Raw genomic sequence first — 13,634 nt, 5'->3', positions numbered from 1 at the left:
AGAGTGAACTGTAGCAGATTTTGGAAAGACTACCCCTAGTAGGTTTGCTCGCCATACCCCCTGGAAAAAAAATCCAGAACTTAAACCAAATTGAAAACGGCATGTTTCTGACGACATTGTAATGAGTGTGTGGCATCTTTTATATAGATAAATCAATATTAAAACTCATAAAGCAATGTACAGAAACAGAGGTAAAACAATAATAATGAGGAACTGTGTGTATCATGAATGAGAATATAATAATTTCAATAGCGGTCAAAATGACCGCATCGGCGGTTCAAGCTATATAATATATTCTGGCATTTTCTAGTGTTAAATACTAACCAAAATCACAGGTCTTAAAATCAGATGATTTAAAGTGGCTATGAATTTATTGCAGCCATTTACTCTTGCACCAAATATATTCAAGACATGATATTCCATTAATGTGAAGGACACAAATTACTGCAGTTCACTCCTGGAACATGTCTCACATACCAGTTATGATATTCTATTGACGTTACGCCCTGCGAAGTGAGACAACCCCTACCTGTCTTCTTTCACAGCATATGTTGCAATCTAGACATGATAAACTCTTCATATTATATTACATGAAGTGACACAAATTACACAGAACCTTTGACCAGGTGAGTTGGCCATGTAGTTAGGGACATGCAGCTGCAAACTTGCATCCGGGAGATACTGGGTTCGGGCCCCACTGCTGGCAGCCCTGAAGATAATTTTCTGTGGTTTCCCATTTTCACACCAGGCAAATTCTAGGGCTGTACAGTAATTAAGGCCACAGCCACTTCCTTCCCATTCCTAGGCCTTTCCTGTCCCATCATCGCAATAAGACCTATCTGTGTCAGTGCGATGTAAAGCAAACAGCAAAAAAAATTCATAAAAATTAGAAATGTATTTGCTAGTTATAGGTTTTTACTTGTTTCCTTCTTTTATTATTACTAGTGTTAGTTTTAAAAGTATTATCATGTTCATCTATATTGTCATGTTGTACATTCTATAATTATTTCTTTTATTACTATCTCCATATTTGCTATTAGTACTATATTATTTTAAAAAAGATTTCTTGTATTTAAAAAATTATATGTACGTTAATTATTTTAAATGTTGTGGTTAAGTGTAAGAGAGGGCCACCTGTGTGGGTTTTCTTACCTGTTTCACTTTCGGGCGCATCCCAGGTGGCGGATGGGGAGGCTCTCCAGACTTGTCTGGAGGGTCTGAGGGAAACACAACACCCTCTCGCGGACCAAAAATAGGTATTGGCAGAAATCGTCTTGAGGCATTGTGATTGTTACCAGTCCAAGCCAAGCCTTGGAAGTGGAGGCCTTGCCCACACATGCTAGAGAGGCATCCATGGTTCCTCCACATGGGTGATATGGTGGTTCATTTGAAGTAGGAATGATCACAATATGAAGATAAAGTTGGAATTCAAGAGGACAAATTGGGACAAATATTCGCTAATAGGAAGGGGAGTTAGGGATTGGAATAACTTACCAAGGGAGATGTTCAATAAATTTCCAATTTCTTTGAAATCATTCCTGAAAAAGCAAGGAAAACAACAGGTAGGGAATCTGCCACCTGGATGACTGCCCTAAATGCAAATCAGTAGTGACTGACTGATAAATAAAGCAAATAAAGGGCCACCTGTGCGGGTTTTCTTACCCGTTCACCAGAAATGATGAATAAGTGCACAAGTAATGCATTAATTCATGGGACCCAATTCAAGGATAGTATAAATACAGAGTCAGGAAATGGGAACGTTTTAATTTGAAGATGAATATGGTGTAACATTCATTGACAATTTATTCAATCACGTAGCAATATCAGAAAAAAATGCAAAGTTAACAGCTTACAAGAAAAATCTGCCCTAATGAGAAAATAATTCTTACGGGATAAATTAACCTATTCAAATGATATTGGATTGTGAATACCTAAAACAAGAACCTTGACTTCAGATGCAAATTCCAGCTAGAAATAACACCATATGCCTCACTGAAACCAGGCGGCTAACTTTCCTATCTGTAGGTATCTAATTATAAGTTGCATAGTACATGAATATCTGCAGATTCATGTGCTTTGTAAGCTAGAATAATAGGCTAATTAGTACCAAAAATCTAAAATAATTTTAGAAGGATCCAAGCAACACTTGAAAACATACATTGAACAATAATTTACATCTAATTCAACACAAGATTCAGACATGAATAAGAATAATTTCCAGGTACAAAGATACAGCAAAAATCCATAGTAACAATCTTGTTTCTGTGATTGTTTGTGGACCTTAAGAAGTCCCCAAAGAGTTATCCGAAAACTTGACATTTCCTCCACCAAAAATTAAAGAAAGATAACAATTAAATAATAAAAACAAGTACAATAAATAGGGAGAAATATCTGGAACAGTTATTCCAAGATGACATGAGGAGACAGGAACCAGAGATATCAGATACAACAGGACCAGATATCCTAGTAAGTGAAGTGGAAGCAAGCGTACAACAAACGAAGGAAGGGAAAGCAGCTGGACCAGATGGTATACAAGCAGAATTTCTCAAACTGCTCAGTGAGGAAAAAATAAATATGATCACAAAAATATTCAACGACATTTCCTCATCAGGTAAAATCCCTCCAGAATGGTTAAAATCAGAATTTATTGCTTTACGTAAGAAATCAAATGCCAAAGAATGTGAGGACTACCGTACCATCAGTTTAATGAGCCATCTGCTAAAATTATTTCTTAAAGTGATACACAAGCAGATATACAGTATTTGTGAAGAACAGATAGCGTCTAACCAGTTTGGGTTTTTGAAGGCAGTTGGCACTAGAGAAGCAATATTTAGTGTACAGGTACTGTTCCAAGGATGTAGGGATATCAACTGTAATGTATTTGCATGCCTCAATGATTATCAAAAGGCATTTGATCGTGTGAATCATGAACACCTGATAGACGTACTCAAGAAAACAGGAATTGATGGGAAAGATCTAAGAATAATAGCAAATTTATACTGGAACCAATCTGCAGTCATGAAACTAGATCAAGACCAATCTGAGCAAGTGAGAATACGCCAAGGGGTCAGCCAAGGATATATAATATGACCGATACTCTTCAACCTTCATTCTCAGCACATATTCAAAGAAGCCCTATTTGATGTGGAAGAAGGAATTTCAGTGAATGGTGTCAAACTCAACAATTTGCGCTACGCAGATGACACAATTATCTTTGTAGATACGATGGAAGGGCTACAGAAGTTGATGAACAAAATTTCTGACACAAGCAAGAGATATGGTCTGAACATCAACACTAATAAAACAAAATTGATGATCATCAGTAAGAAGAACATCCGAGGCATGAATCTGTTCCTCAATGGAACACATATAGAGAGAGTTTCACAGTATCCGTACCTGGGTACCATTATTAACGAAGCATGAGACAATTCGCAAGAAATAAAGTGTCACATTGGAAAAGTGAGCAGTGTTTTCAATTCAATGAGCTCACCCTTCAAAAATCACGACCTTACCATGGATACCAAAATGCGGCTCCTTAGGTGCTATGCGTTTTCAGTTCTCTTTTACGGTGTGGAAACATGGACCCTTACAAAAGCCACCACTGCTAGACTGGAAGTATTTGAACTCTGCCTATACAGAAGAATTTTGAGAATATCATGGACTCAGAAGGTTACAAACGTTGAGGTTCTATGCTGAGCTAACAAGAGACCAGAGCTGATCAACACCAAGTGTCGTAAACTACAATATTTTGGATACATCATGAGGAATCAGAAAAGATATGAGCTACTTCAACTTATCCTGCAAAGGAAAATAGAAGGAAAAAGATCTCCTGCGCGAAGAAGAATGTCCTGGTTCGACAACCTTAAAACCTGGTTCAACAAAACATCTGCAGAACTGTTCCGAATTTCAATGGATAAAGCCAGAATAGCCATGTTGATCGCCAATGTCCGAGGTGGACAGGCACGCTAAGAAGAAGAAGAAGAAGAAGAAGGATAAAAGTGAAAGTGAACATCACTAGTGAAATGACTGTATAGGCACCGTGCGCGTCGCTCTAGCGGCCAGGCGCAGAACAACACGTGAGGCAGACTCCAGACTCGCAGTACCTGTTCTGTTATGACTGAGCGTGTAGTTACTCAGATGATAATGGCATAGAAAAGATCAAGTAAACGCAATTGTTGTGTTGTCACATGTTCCAATACTTACGCAAATACGGGAAGTGAAGTACAAATTTATTGTTTTCCAAAACGAGCAATAGATGTGGACCGAAGGAGGCGATGGATAATACAAGGAGTTAACCGAACGAAGTAAGTAGGAGGCCTACACATACGCACTGCACATGTTTGCAATAAGTTCAGTTGATCCGATTTAATTTTTAGCACTGATGGATCACTTTGGCAACCTACGACTTACTCAAGAATATGTAGTGCACATTTCATCGGAAACAAAAGATCTAGACACCCATTAAGTCCAGCCTATGTTCCGACAATATTTGCAGATGAATCCAGGAAGAGAAATGTGTCGCCGGGATCCAGCTTACAGCGCTTTCACTGACAATTCAAGCGATTAAAAAGGAAGAATCAGACGGAAAATTTTCAAGTACAGTTTGCCCAAGTAACATAATCAAGGATGCATCCGTGGGAACAGATGCATCTGATTTTCATTGTTCAGACTTCATGTTTCCTTGCTCAATAAATTAAAATGACGTAAATACACAAGCATGTATTCCACTTAATTTCGGTCTGGGAGGGGACATTACGAAACATGATAAAATGTGTGGAACGGAATACAATCATACAGACATCAAGGGTCCAGGTTTCCAAGGCTACAGTTCCATAAGGAACAATACCCAAATGCGTGATTTAACAGGTGTAAACTTCAACGTCTTTGCCTTGCGTTATTACCAAACTGTAACGTTTCTAAATTATGTAAAGAAACCAGATTATTCATTTTCCTAATGAAAATGAAAATCGGACTGTCCTATTCTGCTTTGAGAGTGTTCACAGGACAACAATTTCACGTATTTTTACGACCGTGCTTATGCGACTGGCACTGCGTACGTATTCTGGCCTAGTAAGGAAAGTGTTCAAGAAATAATGTCTCCAGCAATTAAAAGAAATTACGGTAACTGTCGAGTCATTATTGACTGCACAGAATTTAGGGTTGAACAGCCTCCCCAAGTAGATCAAGACATTGTATTTCTATTCTCAATACAAGAGTTGTACACTTCAAAAGTTTTAATTGCAATCACGCCTAATGGTATGATCGCTTTAAATCTAAATGTTACGGTGGAAGAGCTAGCGACTCATTCATAACAACCGTCAGTGGTTTACTTTCCTTCAACATGGCGATGAGGTCATGGCAGTATCATAATCATGACACCACCGTTCTTACATGACGGGAGATTAACAGCTGAGGAAGTTGAGAGTACTTACAATATTGCGAGTGTTAGAATTCACGAAGAAAGGTGTATTAAAAGAATCAAAATAAACAATATATTACAGAAATTGCCAACAGAACTTTTTCCACACGTGGATGACATCGTCTATGTGTTGCGTGTTAACGAATTTGCAACCTCATCGAATAACACAAACAACAAATGAACTTCCATACCATAGCTTTCTACTGCTTCACTTTCCATTTCACTTCTGTAAGAATGTTCAAAGCAGCTCCCACTAATTGGAGATTCATTTACAAATGCGAGAGCTAAAGTATCAAAGTTATGTCGCCTAGTTTTGATCCGATTTGCTTTCATGCTAGCAGATATTCTTATCTTTTTTTCTTGAAACCATCGAGGGCTTCCTGATTGAGATAGAGTGTCCAGGGATATTTTAATTATATGATCTGTATTAACCTGCACTTTGCTGGTAAAAAACATTTCGTCACTCAAAGTGCGAAAGGTGTATTTGTCTGGCAAGCACACGTCGTTAGAGACTTGTAATAGCTGTGTCACAATTTCCTAACATTCTTCTCTCTCCACATCATTCACTACCCTGTCTAACAATAAGGTGACTACAGATCTGCACGATTATTTGATTTCAGTACTTGCTTCTGCTCGATGCTTTGTACGAAGACTGAAAGGGATGTTTTTTTAAAATATCCTCAGTTAATTCGAAGGGGGAAAGAGATGTCATCAAAGTCTTTTTACCGAACAGTTCTTCTATGCGTTTGCCTTTTCTACATTTTTCTGCTGACATTGTTTTCGGGCTCGGTTTTCCCACTGTTGCGGACGGTCTGTTTTGGAGGCAACACTTTCATTATTTATATGATACACTACCGCAGCTACGCGTTTACAAGTTCTTCTGGCGCCAGCAGGACAGGAACATTTGCTGGTAGAGACATTAAGATTCTGGTCAACCTGAACACAAAATAAAAATGCGTACAACTTAGCAAACATGCATCAATTAATCCTTACTAAATAAACTATATAAATTTTTACCTAACTACACCTTGCCTACCTCAAGTTTTATGATATAAGGCGGCAAATTGCCAGACGCTTGTCGGGTGACTTTTCCTGTGATGTATCCGAAACCATTCAAAATTAACTCTTCAACACTGTTCACGTGGCCACTGACAACAAGGTCTCGTCCTTTATTGCATGATGATTCACTTAGATCCCCGAATTGAATTGCTTTAAAGCCGCAACTTGTTCGAATGTTACACACGTTGTACTGAGACTCTCGCACTGCGCCTCACCTCTTGTTTCAGAACGGGCCACTATGTAGCGCTAGTAGTAGCTTTTCGATCTATTTGCACGGTGCCTATAGAATAAACCACTCATTGACTCAATCAACGTAGCTAACACAGCAGAGAAATAAAACAGCTCAACATAACACCATCACCTTAGTACAGTGGATACAGAAATTAAGATCAAGTCAGTTCATAAGGAACATGTTGAAAGAGTCTAAGTTTGTGACTGTCACTATTATCTCTGCTCAAATTTCCCTGTAGGGACATGTAGAAAGCATAAAAATGTTCATATATGAAGACACACACCACTGTATACGACACGAGAGATTTTACTTGACCAATGCCATAAATATTATAGAATGAAATTCAACACATGGATATACAACAGGCCAGGATTTTTTACCTCCATACTTCAGAAGGTAATAAACCAGTTTAAGAAAGGCCTCGCCATAACTTCAAATAAAACTGAATACATTCTGAAATTAGGGGAAAATTTTTAAGAACCGGCTTGAAAAGAAAGGAAAAATAGTCTCCAGAAAGGTAAACTCCCTCCCCACCTTATTTAAGTCAGGCAATTGGCAAAGTTGAAACAGCAGGACTTGGAGCCTGAATCCAAAAATGTAATGTTGGTTGGAAACTTATATTAATGTAAAGAAAACAGTTTTATACTACACAACAAGATGTCTAAAGAGACTGTTTGCACACTCTGCAGAACGAGTGACCCTTTTGTTCTCATGTCTCACTGGTCCGAGAAACAAGTCCTGTTTTTGATGTTCTGGAGAACATCACAGAATGCGAGAATGATGCCAGAAAGAATTCTGGCATCTGGCAAGTGTCAGTGTTCTTGCAATTGCCTGATGGTGTGAGAACATTCCACCCTCATGTTAAGAATGTGCGTAGGCTGTTCCAGTCAAATCCTGCATATGATTGGTTGCTTGCTTCCCTTATTTTGGAAGGGTATGCATGCAAACTACGCGGGGGGTATGTCTTCATATTCTAACAAATATGAAGCTAGCATTGTCAATTCTCACCTTAATCCTCTGAGAAGGTGGAGGTGTCTTTTCCGAGCTCTTGACCCGAGGAGGGAGTTGCAGTATGTAAATCTTCAATTCCGAAATTCGTTTTTGTTTGCTGGGTCATGTCCTTAGAATCCCCTTGATGTCCCTTAGATCACTTGTGTTTCTAATTTGCTACTGTTTTAACTTTTTTTCTAAAAGTGTAAATTCCTTTGGTATCAGCTTTAAACCTGTCAGCACTTATTTGAGGCACAGGACATCACTTGGGTTCTGAGGTCAGGACTACCAATCCTCCCATGCTTGCAAGCACAGCTATCAATTTGGCCACCTTCAATTGTTTGTCAATGTAGGATCTTTATGCAATATTAATTGTTTAATAGCTGTAGACTGCAAGGGTCAGCATATTTGTGAGGAAGGCAAAAATTTCAATTTAACAACACACAGTAATTCAAATCTTCATATAATTTTGCAAGTATTGCCGAAGACTGTATAAATATCTATTTATATGGTTAAGCTATGTGTTTCCTAAAATCATTTTGAAGGTTAAGGTCAGTAGATTAATGAGCCTAAAGAGTTATGTTTAATAAATGATATTCAGGGAACCTGACAGTCTTGTTGAGGAATGTAAACAGGCCTCTCCACACCTCATCCTGTCCGTCTATTCTTATTAGTCACCCCTGTTTGTGTATTTTCTTTATCTTTCCCTTGCTTGTTTATAATCTTATTGTGTACAATGTTACCATGTGGTACACAACAGATCCAGAAGGTAGGAGTCAGGCAGTATGTATCCAATTATGGAGATGGGACAGGCCAATCACCGTGAAGGTATAGAGAGGGAAGAGGAGAAAGAAGAACACACTAGCAGGAATGTGATGTTAGAAGTGGTCACATGACAGACTCTGAGAAGCAGTGAGTCAGTTAGATATGGGCAGAAGTCCAGTTTAGACATATACATAGTCAGAGGGAATGTAAAAGTGGAGAGCCTCAGAAGAAATACAGCTGCAGTCAGAAGAAAGTAATCACATATCATTACAAGTTAAAGACCAATTTTTTTTTAAATTAGTAACAAACATGCACTGTCAGATTTCATACTAATTACTTAAGTATGATATGTTTAAAAATATATTGGTAGAAAAAATATCTGAACACCAAGAAGGGGTTGTACTAGAATAACAAACGTTGGCAGGCCTATTTATACATCTGAAAGATGACTGATTCAAATTTCCAGCAAATCGCAATAGCATGGCGCTGGTAGTGGTCCCATGACGCTGCACTTCAGGTTTTCTTTAAATATGCGCATCACTTACATGTGAGATTGGATGGAGTGACTGTGAGTGGGTCAAGAATGCCTATACGATGATGAAGACAAGAGAATCAACAGCTCACTGCAGTTGAAAAACACTGTATAGTAAGGCGACGTGAAGGTGGATATTCCTTCCTCGCTATTACAGAAAACTTGACACGAATGTCTCTACTGTGCAAGCATGCAGGCAGTAGTGTTCATGAGAAGGTACGATCGCTAGAAGACCGGTCTCCGGACCTCCCCATGGCACCACCGGGAGGGAGGACCGCGGTATTCGATGTATGCCTGTGGCGCAATGGACTGCATCTGCAGCAGAAATTCGAGCGGCAGTTGGCAACAAAGTGACGCAACAAACTCTCCGAAATCAGTTACTTTAAGGACAGCTCCGAGCCAGATGCTCTGCAACGTGCATTCCACTTACCCCAAACCAACGCCGTCTGCGACTTCAGTGGTATCAAGCGAGAACTCATTGGAGCATGGAGTAGAGGTCTTTTGTGTTTTCCAATGAAAGCCAGTTCTGCCTTGGTGCCAGTAATGGCCATGTGTTGGTTAGGAGGAGACCTGCATACCACCTGTCTGCGGCGTCGACACACTGGACCTACACCGGATCTTCTGGTCTGAGGAGCAATTTCCAATGACAGAAGGAGCACTCTTGTGGTTATCCCATGCACCCTGAGTGCAAATGTGTACATCCATCTGTTGTTTCGACCTATTGTGCTGCCATTTACAAACAGCATACCCGGAGGTATTTTCCAACAGGATAATGCACACCCCCATGCTTCTGTTGTAACCCAACGTGCTCTACAGAGTGTCAACATGTTGCCTTGGTCTGCTTGATCCCTCAGTCTGTCTCCTATCAAACACACATGGGACATCATTGGACGATAACTCCAGAGTAAGCCACAATCTGCATTAACTGTCCCCATATACTGACCGACCAAGTCCAACAGGCATGGAATTCCATCCCGCAAGCTGACATCGGACCCCTGTATGACACAATCCTCGCACGTTTGCATGCCTGCATTCAACAGTCAGGCGATTACAACCATTATTAATCGACCAGCATGGCACATTTATGACGGCTTTTCTCGCACGGATACTGTATTAACCTGTAGTCTTGTACCTTTAATGAATTATGTTACCTCAGCAAAAAAATTGCAGTTGCTTAAGTGCAGCCAGTATCCAGTATTCAGGAGATAGTGGGTTCGAACCCCACTGTCGGCAGCCCTGAAGATGGTTTTCCGTGGTTTCCCATTTTCACACCAGGCAAAATCTGTACCTTAATTAAGGCCATGGCCACTTCCTTCCCACTCCTAGCCCTTTCCTGTCCCATCGTCACCATAAGACCTACTGTGTCAGTGTGACGTAAAGCCAATAGCAAAAAAAAAAAAATTTTGTATTCTACATTCCTGATTTCATGGTGGTTGGATATATTTTTCTGCCAGTGTATATAGTCAATATCAGTCTACATGTTTCTATATAATATCATTACTGGCATTATTATTATTACCACCAAATGGTGCTGGCGCCTTCACAACCATGAATCGTTTGTGGCCTGGTATATGAAAAGGTTGGACAGCCCAGATGTATAGTGCAGTAACAGTCACAGCAAAGAAAAGTGATGAGAAACTCACTTCTTCTGCAAAATCTTTTTATAAAACTTAGACTACAATTAGGTGTTTTCTTTGAGATGTGGTGTTCTTACAGTAACCAGCAAAACTAATTCAACTGCCTACAGTTATATTCTAATCACTATAAAATTATCTGGAATGATACCTACATGTGAAGTATTTGCTGTTTCCTCAAGCCAGACTAATTCCTTTTTTACCACTACTTCCAGGTCCATTTCACACAGCAAATGAAATTTTTAGAAGGTGTTGCAATTGTAAATTACTTCCACTGATCCTGCACTGAAACAAGAGCCAGACAAATATATTATTATTATTGTTGTTTAGGTCATCACACCATAAACTAAATAACAAGCTTGTTGTCTTACATGACTGTTCTATCATGATCATAGCCATACCACCTTCAGTTTCTCATGACTGTACTACTGTGATAATAGCCACGGAACAACCAGTATTACACGACCGATTATATCACTATCATGGCAGTAGGATATATGGTTTAAATGGAGTAAAAGCGGTGGGACATGGTATCTCCTTTCACATATCTCACATGCAGTAACTATCATGTTCGAATAGGAACCAACTTCATGAAAACCCAGCGACTAGATCTCATGTTTGTGTCACCAGCACATGGGTATACTGTATATACCAGCTTGAAGCAGCTCTCCTTGTTATCATATCCTGTAGTAATATCATAACTTCCATATAACTAAAACATCCTACATATACCCTGATCAGTTTGTAATACATCATGCTACAATTCTTATACTCTACACTTTCCTACAAAACCAACTGAACATTTTCAGAGCATTTCAGAATGTATCCTATCAAATTTTCCTTTGTAGAATTTTTTTTTTCTTTCCATATCACTCTCCAGTCATCGAATTCATTCACTATCTCTTTTCTTGTGCCCTAATCTATCCTGACCTTCAGCAACTTGGTTTAACAGCGCAATTTGAAGCCAATTCTGTCTTTCTCTGAGACAGTTATTATCCAGGTCTCACTTCCATACAGTGCTATGTTCAACACTTTAAGTTTTTCAATCTGTTACACTCAAGATAAAAATGTATAAAAGAAACTGCTACTAACTCATTTCATCTTTGTGCATGCCGGGAGCACATTTGCAATGTCCCTGTTTGTCAGAGGATTAAGACAGTCAGGAAGCCAACAGACAATTGTGTGGCCTTGTAGAACATTCAGAGTGTGTCACTATACAAAGCTGCATCAGTTGTAGTGTTTTATAAATATGTATCTTGTGAATGACTAAAAAAAAAATGTTACCGGTACTTTGTAAATCAACTTTAAAGAACGTGTGGCTTCAATCTTAACAAGACACTAACAATTTCTTGAGTAACAGATACCAAAAAAGTTACATTTAAAATATCCACTTCAGCATTCTTACATGTAACAGGGTTACAAGTTATGTAAATGACTTGCCTCATATCATATCATTAAATTACACATCAAAGAACAATACACCATTCAAGTACATAATAATCCTAATACAGCATCATATATTCATAAAAAAATATTATAAATTATACAGTAATTACAGAAGAAGTGCCAAAACAGCTAATAATATTTGTCAACAAGTAAACATGACTGGGAAGTTAACACAGCAAGGATAGCCTACTATTTTGCAGATGATTTGGATTACTATGTACTTGGATTGTTCGCAACACAAACCGTTTGTAAAGTAAATGCAAAATTAAAAGTACGTAGGTCTATTGATACATTAAAATTAAGAAAATCCACATTTAATGTTCGGTACTAGCGGACTGTAGCCTGAAAATAGGAACTTTTGACTTCCTTATTATGAAAGAAGAACGGTGAAAAAATAAGCTTACCGTATTTTGTTAAAGGTGCGTAGGATGAGCTGATTGAGTCTAAGAAGACTGGCAATATGAGATAACTGAGATTCGAACTTATTCGGCAATATCCCGATTGTGAAGACGGTGTAAAATGAAAGAAATCAAGACTCCGTAATGAAATACAAATAACTCAAAAATAATGTATACAAGTTATCGCAATAACATGTTTCAAACGACTTCAGAGAACAAATTTTAGTATCACCACTACCGTACGTAACACGAAGCAGGCCATTCTGAAAGCAAACCGTATACAGTGATTTGTATTTACGACAGAAAAAAGCCAAATCATTAAACAGGGAAATATTGATTATAAAGATAAAAGTCATGATTGGATCAACACATCCACCTGTTATAGCAATAGAAAATATCTTATCAGTTAATATTGTGCAGAGTGAGGACAAAGTCGGCGTAGTCTTTCGAACAAACAAACGGAATCCCGCAGGGGGATCCAATGAGCTCTCTCTTGTTCAACATCGCTACAGCCGATACTGCAGACATCCTTCAGATCACAGCGGATACAAAACTTATCTTATACGGAGATGACATGGTCCTGGGGTCACCCAATAGCAAAGACCTACCGTATAAAGTGCTTTAATAGAGTAGAAGTGGGTAAAGAAAAATTGCCTGACAATAAATTTCGAGAAGACAGTCCAAATGACATTTCGAAAGGGAGGAAAAATCTCAGGTAGAGACTCTCTTACCCTCAATGGAGAACCGCTGAAAATCGTCAACCACTTTAGACACCTTGGAATTACGGAATTACCCTGCAAACTAACTTACTACAATGTCGTTTAGATATCATGTCCAAGAAAGTACCGCAGCAGCTACAAGAACAATTTCAGCCATGAAGAACCTACCAGCTCTGCCCTTAACTACAGCTATGAGACTTTTTAACGCCACAATATTCCCTGCAGTAGATGGCTGAAAAATAACGTAGCCGTTACTTTGTCACAGTTTCATTCATGTCACTGTTATAAATGTCACGAGGACAAAAAACAACAGGTTACCGAGTAACGACAACAGAATAACATCCTAGTGAAAACAGTATTTATAACTTAACTGGGAAGTGGGAACTGTCACTAGTAGCAGTTTAAATAAGAAGAAATTGTGCACAAATGTGCATTACATT

The 13,634-nt window shown here is 38.7% G+C and overlaps 1 protein-coding gene across 5 annotated transcripts in view; it reads right to left on the bottom strand.

Annotated features, from left to right (window-relative positions):
- The window catches only part of LOC136866942 (gastrula zinc finger protein XlCGF46.1), a 71,743-nt gene extending 58,343 nt beyond the window's left edge, over window positions 1-13,400 (bottom strand). For 3 of the 5 annotated variants that reach the window (XM_067144032.2, XM_067144028.2, XM_067144031.2), the window contains exons 1-2: window positions 12,482-13,400; window positions 10,787-10,916 (exon numbers count right to left, since the gene is read on the bottom strand). In XM_067144032.2, the coding sequence (XP_067000133.2) occupies window positions 10,787-10,852 (66 nt within the window). In that variant the 5' untranslated portion in view covers window positions 10,853-10,916; window positions 12,482-13,400. The remainder of the gene's footprint in view (window positions 1-10,786; window positions 10,917-12,481) is intronic. The other 2 variants (XM_067144030.2, XM_067144029.2) reach the window with 2 other exon arrangements.
- Between the last annotated feature and the right edge of the window lie 234 nt (window positions 13,401-13,634).

The sequence above is a fragment of the Anabrus simplex genome, chromosome 3, assembly GCF_040414725.1.
Source record: "Anabrus simplex isolate iqAnaSimp1 chromosome 3, ASM4041472v1, whole genome shotgun sequence".
Classification (NCBI taxonomy): domain Eukaryota; kingdom Metazoa; phylum Arthropoda; class Insecta; order Orthoptera; family Tettigoniidae; genus Anabrus; species Anabrus simplex.
The sequence above is the reverse complement of the archived record's forward strand: the minus strand, read 5'-3'. Positions and strand labels throughout refer to the sequence as shown.